General features: G+C 46.1%; 1 protein-coding gene across 2 annotated transcripts; it reads left to right on the top strand.

Annotated features, from left to right (window-relative positions):
- Positions 1–1,901: 1,901 nt before the first annotated feature.
- On the top strand, positions 1,902–5,723 carry LOC141041544 (zinc finger BED domain-containing protein RICESLEEPER 1-like). 2 transcript variants are annotated; one of them, XM_073508028.1, is made up of 4 exons: positions 1,902–2,165; positions 3,026–5,046; positions 5,126–5,183; positions 5,504–5,723. In XM_073508028.1, the coding sequence occupies exon 2, from the start codon at positions 3,033–3,035 to the stop codon at positions 5,040–5,042; it is 2,010 nt and encodes a 669-aa protein (XP_073364129.1). In that variant the 5' UTR covers positions 1,902–2,165; positions 3,026–3,032; the 3' UTR covers positions 5,043–5,046; positions 5,126–5,183; positions 5,504–5,723. The 2 variants fall into 2 exon arrangements, with proteins under 2 accessions (XP_073364129.1, XP_073364130.1); XM_073508029.1 differs by having other exon boundaries at positions 5,126–5,194.
- The last annotated feature ends 1,201 nt before the right edge of the window (positions 5,724–6,924 follow it).

Genomic DNA, 6,924 nt, shown 5'->3' with positions numbered 1-6,924 from the left:
TCACAGAAAATCAAATAGTTTAACAAAATAGTGCAACAATAAATAGTTCAATACAAATTATATAGTTCAACAAATAAAAACTCATATTTCATCACACGTCGAGCCCGGCTTCGCCCTTGATCCTCCATAGGTGCTCCACCAGATCCTGCTGCAGTTGATGATGCACCTGTGGGTCTCGGATCTCCTGACGCATACTGAGGTAGGCAGTCCAGGTTGCCGGTAGCTGGTGATCAACTTCGGCTAGAGGACCCTGCCTGTAGTATGGTTCAGTGTCAAACACTGGCTCTTCCTGCTCGCTCTCGATGATCATGTTGTGCAAGATGACACAGCAAGTCATGATCTCCCACATTTTATCTTTCGACCAGGTCTGAGCAGGGTACTGGACAACAGCAAATCGAGATTGGAGCACACCAAATGCCCGCTCGACATCATTCCTGCAAGCCTCCTGCACCTTGGCAAAGTGGGACTTCTTGCCTCCTGGCACAGCGTTTGAGATAGTCTTCACAAATGTAGACCATCTCGGATAGATGCCATCAGCTAGGTAGTACCCCTTGTTGTAGTGCCGCCCGTTGACCTCGAAGTTCACCGGAGGAGAATGACCTTCAACAAGCTTGGCAAAGATAGGGGAGCACTGCAGCACGTTGATGTCATTGTGAGTTCCTGGCATACCAAAGAAAGAGTGCCAAATCCAGAGGTCCTGTGTGGCCACCGCCTCAAGTACCACACTGCAGCCGCCTTTGGCACCTCTGTACATCCCCTGCCAAGCAAATGGGCAGTTCTTCCATTTCCAATGCATGCAGTCGATGCTTCCAAGCATCCCAGGAAATCCTCTTGATGCATTATGTGCTAGGATCCGAGCAGTGTCTTCCGCATTGGGTGTTCACAAGTATTGCGGTCCAAACACTGCCACCACTGCCCGACAGAACTTGTAGAAACACTCAATGGTGGTGGACTCGGCCATGCGCCCCTAGTCGTCGAGTGAATCACCGGGAGCTCCGTATGCAAGCATCCTCATCGCTGTCGTGCACTTCTGGATTGGGGTGAATCCAAGTTTGCCGGTGCAATCCATCTTGCACTTGAAGTAGCTGTCGAACTCCTGGATGGAATTCACAATCCTGAGGAAGAGCTTTCGGCTCATCTGATAACGACGCCGAAATGTTTTGTTGCTGTGCAGTGGAGCGTCGGCGAAGTAGTCGGAGTAGAGCATGCAGTAGCCTTCGCGACGATGTCGGTTCTTTGCTTTCATCAACCCCGGCGTCGAGCCACCTCGCCGCGGCTTTTCATTGCTCGCCAGCAGGCCGGCGAGGACCATGAGATGTTCCTCTTCTTGGACGTCGGCCTCGGCTTCCTCCTCCAGCAGCGCGGCGAGCGCTTCCTCGTCGTCCGAGTCCATTGCCGAGGCAGGCAAATCGTCGAACACCTTGCGGACGCGGTGGGCGCGCACCCGCCGCTACACCGCCCTCCGCGGCCGAAAACGCCGGAAAAACCGCCCAGCCGATGGCCGAGAGGCTACCTCAGCGATACCTCTGCTCTTTTTTTCCGGCGGGGATGGGCTATCTAGCGATGGAGGGCGGTGGGCGGCGCCGGGATACAACCGGTTGGCGGCCGAGCGCGGGGGGGGGGGGGGGGGACATGACTTTTCGCCTGACGGTGTGGGCCTGACGTGCTTTTCACTTGCGCCGGAGCCCCCGAGCGCCCCCCAGTGCGTCGGGTTCGGCCTGCGATCGCCGAGCCCAAAAACGGGCCGAACCGGCGGATTTCGGCGTCCTGGGGGCGCGACTGGGGCGTTTTTTCGGCGCCGGCGCCGAAAAAGTCGCCGGGGGGCCTGTTGTGGACGCGGCTGGAGATGCTTTTAGGCTGCTATATAGGGTTTCACTTTTTTTTTCTCTGGCACCAATAAATTATACGGGCACTTGCTTAGGATTCCTGCTCGAGATGCTCTACTCGCCCGCTGGATCGAGCTTCAGGGTTGACCCGGAGAGCGCGGCAGCCTGGGGTCCTGCTCGCTGTTCCGTCCCCTTTTCTGCGTTTTCTCCATAGTCCAACTAAAATCATCCAAGAAATTTGCAGCCATCTACGCCTACGCGGGCAGCTGTCCTAGGATCGCATCTGAATTCGGATTTCTCGCGAGCCTTGGCGTCCTCTCCGGACTCCAGGGGGAACAGGTAATCAACTATCTTTCTTGTTCGGGCTTTGCTTAGGATCAGTACCTAGTGGTTGTTTTGATTCTTTTTTCTTTGATAAAGAGTATTTATTCAAGGAAGCATGCTGGCTGTTTCATATTTGGGGTTTCAGCCAAAAGCTAGAATGTATTTTCTCTATCCAAGTTTATTGAGCCCCCTTGTATTTCGAGTAAAACTTTAACCATCTACAGTACATGATTAACAAAATTTGATGTATATGCTACAAAAGTTATACTATTGGATTTGTATTTGAAAGAGGCTTCCTACGGTATAATTTTTGCGGCATATATTTTTATATTTTAATAGTTAAATTCATTGTCAAGGTTTGTCCAAAATACAAACACGACTGATAAACCCGGACAGAGGGAGTAATTGCCGCATGGCGAGCAGGGTACCATGTCGCGGAAGAGGACTTTTGCTTCTAACAATACAAAGTATATCTCTCTTCTAAGCTCCTAGAAAGGGAGCCCCTCTATCCGCAAAAAAAATAAAATTAAAAAAAAATAAGAGGGAGCCCTTCTGATTTCTCGGCGCTGGGAGGAGTGCATGGGACCAGGCCATTCATTTCTGTTTCACATTATGTTTAATGTGGTCATTTCTAGCTAGCTCTTCCTTTCTTTTCATTTTTGGGGATTAAAGTGGGTCTCTTCCTAGCTCTTGCCCCTCTCTTATGGTTTTCAACTTCTATGATGCTAGAAGAGTGTCAAATTAGTCAGACACGTATTAAATCAAATTTCTAAGAACTTTAACTCGTTATTTCTCCATTTCTATTAGTAGCTGGTTGGTCCTTGTGTTTTACTATTATACGCCATTACTAAGTCCTTGCCCTGTATTTCGTTCAGAGCTACGATGAACGAGATTCAGGATGAGTCTGCAGTTGATCCAGTTATACTGATTAACAGTTTATCAATTGATGATGCCAATAATGGTGGCACTGGCAAAAGGAGGAAATCAAAGTCCAAAGTGTGGGAGGATTTCATTCCTGTTTCAAGTGGTGGAAAGATTCAGAGTGCAATATGCAAACATTGTGGGAAGCGCCTTAGCGGGAGAAGTTCTGGAGGAACAAGCCATTTGGGCCGGCATCTGAAGATTTGTCCTGGGAGACCTGGGAAAACTATGGAGGGGCAAAAGAATTCATCTTCACAGACTAACCCATCAGTCATGGAGAACTGGGAATTTGATCAGGAGAAATCAGTGGAAGACCTTACTAGCTTGATAATCTCCAACCTATGCCCCTTCTCAATAGTGAAAAGTACAAGTTTTATGCAGTTTGTGGCTAGCATCAATCCTACTTTTAATATGGTCTCGCAAGCTACAATTGAAGAAAAGTTTATTGCTATTTTTTATAAGGAAAAGTTGAAGCTAAAAGAGAAAGTGACAAATGCATCCGGTGGAGTCTTTTTATCTGTTGGGATATGGGGCCTTGTATTTTCACCGACCGTTCGGTGCTTCACTGTGCATTTCATTGATGAGAACTGGAAGATGAATAGAAGAATAATAAGTTATAGATGTGCAGGAACCGAAAATGATGAGGATCATTACTATATCAGCATGTTTCCTGATTGGCAGTCCTTCTGCAATTTAGGTGATTCAGATAAGACGAAACTGCAAATAGTTAAAGATTGGGGTATTCAGCAGAACCTTTTAGGAGTGACATCACAAGTACCGGTGGATAATGGATTCATATCGGGCATAGAGGCAAGTCTTTCAGGAAGCAAGTATCTTCTTTCCAAATTTAAGCTATTAACTGTTCCTTGTTTTGTGGATGCATTGGATAGGCTTTTCGGGTTTGAAACCAAGAAAATTATTCAGGAAACAAGTCGGTCTTACTTTTGCTACATGACTGGTTCTTCAGTGCGTAAGCAGAAGTATAACCAAATTATTTCAAGTATGCACCTAAAGCATCCATCCTTTGGATCTAAACAATGGTACTTAACTTTCTACCTGCTGGAGGTCATTTTGAAGTTCTGTAAGGCATTTCCTGATATTGATATAACGGATCCATTGCGTTATAATAAACCAACATATGACCAACTAGAAGCAGCAGAAGCTTTTTGCAAGATTGGAAGACCAATCTACCATGCAATAAAGGTCATTTGCAGCCATCATAATGCTTCCAATACATACTTTGATCCATTGTGGCGTCTGAGGATTGTGTTGCAAGAATCATCTAACAAACCTAACATTAAAGAAGTCCATGATGTCAAGAACATGAACAGAGATTTTAAGAAGCATTGGGACAAATGGTACCTCTGGCTGTCTGTAGCTGTGGTCCTGGATCCAAGACATAAGATCAGGTTTGTAGAACTTCGCTTTCTACAAGCTTTTGGTACCAGTGCTAAAATGTACATCTCTGAAGTTCGTGGGAAGATCTGTGAACTCTTCACCAGTTACTCTTGCCACACCCGTCAGAAAAGTATCTTAGCTCGCACAAACAGTGAATTACCGCGGGAGGTGTCTGATAGCTACTCATTACGAGACACAAATCAGAACTACAATGAGCTGAGTGGACAAGGGAAATTTAAAGAACTTAACGATTATCTTGGAGGTGAACTTCATCTGCAAAATCATGGAGAGTGCTTCGGAGAGACATTTGCTCCTGCAAATGACGCTGCTTTCCATGGAGAGCAAGTTTATCGGCAAAATGATGATTTTGATATTCTGAAATGGTGGAAAGACAATGAGTCAACATATCCTACTCTTGCTGCTATTGCACGTGATGTTCTAGCCATACCTGGATCCGCTGTTCCCTCTGAAGCTGCGTTTGATGATGCTGATGAGCGGGCAAGGCTATTCGAGACAGAGCTCAGTCTTCAAACAGCTGAAGCCCTTATTTGCACTCAGAGTTGGATTTCATGATGTGGTACAACTTCTAGCTTCCGACATGCTGTTTAGCTAATCCATCTACTTGATAACATCTAATGATCTGGCTTGTCTTATAGGATTGTAACTTCTATCTATGGGGCAATGCTAAGCTGTGGAGGTCTGCCAACTCACAAGGTGTGTTACAGGTGAAAAACTGGAAATCGAGAGACATTTGACTTATAAAACACAGATTATTGGGAAAAGTTAGAATAATTTTCTGATCAACCTTCAATCTGTTATATTACGTGGGTGCTTTAGGAACTCGTTCTCAATATATTATGTAAAGAGTCTTACAGTACAGACAGTTAAACATACTATTGATACTGACAGTAACTTCCTCGGCTAGTGGCTCCAAAACACAAAGTTAAATTTTTTATGTGCTATTGTGTGGGTACCGAAAAGAAAAGAGAAATGTCCAAAATTTTAAAAAGGATACTTTGGTTGATGCTCCACAGATTCAGGGCGCCGTTTGCTTTGGATCAAGGTTGAGAAGATACAACAGTGCTGACTCTGTATAATCCTGGAGGCCAAAAAAGAGGCACATCATCGCATGGTGAATGAAGCATGATGCAGTATCTCCTCGCTAGCTCGCCCATGATGAAGATGATGATATTGATGTCCTGATGTGGGAACTGACCTCATGTTTGACTAGTTTCCCTCAGATAGGGCTTTTGGGTATGGCTAGATTATTATATGAGACTTTATATGGATGTTGTTTATGTTCAATTCGTTATCTTTCCTGCATAGCTGGTAGACTGACGGCAAGATTTATTTTTCTGTAGAAAAAGACATGATGGTTTTGTTTTCACTGAGAATGAGCCGGCGAGGGGCCACCCTGTTGATCTAGAAGAAAACGGGGTTGCTATTTCTCAATAAACAGTCCGATCCGAGCAGATTTTTCCTTTTTCTTTCTCGGTCAATGTTTTACGTCATTATTATTATTATTTTGCGGGTTTATTTTTTCTTTTTCCGGCCGTGCGCAACTTGCACACACGCCAAGCCGCATGCCTAGCGCAACTGCAGCTGTACACATGCCTGATCACTAGCGGAGCTCCCCGTAGGGCGCGACTATTTTTTTGCTGTCAGCACACCTACATCTGCCGGTTCTGCTCATCATCCGACAACAGGCGACAAGACGGGAAGCGATCAAGAGGAGGATAAGTCAATGGGGAGGCCCAAGCGCAACCCGAACCAAGCCCAGCTGGCTTTCTGGCCCGGAAATGGGTTTGAGTAGCTGCAACGGCTACTCTGTATGAGTAGCTGCAGACTCTGAAGAAGCCATCAGGTGAAGCAATAAGAGGTGCCCCAGTTCGGCCAAATCGATGGATTGCGCCACTGGATAACATGAGCAAAATCAATGTAGATGTAGCACTTCGGCGAAACACCTCGTTCGGTTCTGTTGCAGCTGTTTGCAGAGACCAAAACGGGCTCTTCATGGGGGCATCGACGTTGACCTTAACAGGAATTGATGATCCCACAACACTGGAAGCCCTCGCAGTCCGCGAATCACTTGCTTTGGCGGATGACCCTCTATGAACGGAGGATTCACGTAGCATCGGATTGCAAGGTCGTCAATGATGATATCAAGCAGAGGAGTGCTGTTGTGTATGGAGCTATCAGAAATTTTGGATAGATCTAGATGTTTTACTTCTTGTACTTCTAGCCACGAATTTAGGAGGTCGAATATCGAAGCTCACAATTTAGTGAAGCATGCTCTATCACTGGGGATCGGCCGCCATGTTTGGTTAGGCAACCCGGGTGATCTTTCTTTCGTCTCTGTAAACATTGTGACGACTTAAATAAAAGCTTCGCGAGATTGTCTCAAAAAAAAAGGTAGCGTGTGCGTGTGTGCCGTGGCCCGTGGGTCTTCGGCTAG

Source organism: Aegilops tauschii, chromosome 2, assembly GCF_002575655.3.
Source record: "Aegilops tauschii subsp. strangulata cultivar AL8/78 chromosome 2, Aet v6.0, whole genome shotgun sequence".
In the NCBI taxonomy this organism is placed as follows: domain Eukaryota; kingdom Viridiplantae; phylum Streptophyta; class Magnoliopsida; order Poales; family Poaceae; genus Aegilops; species Aegilops tauschii.
The sequence above is the reverse complement of the archived record's forward strand: the minus strand, read 5'-3'. Positions and strand labels throughout refer to the sequence as shown.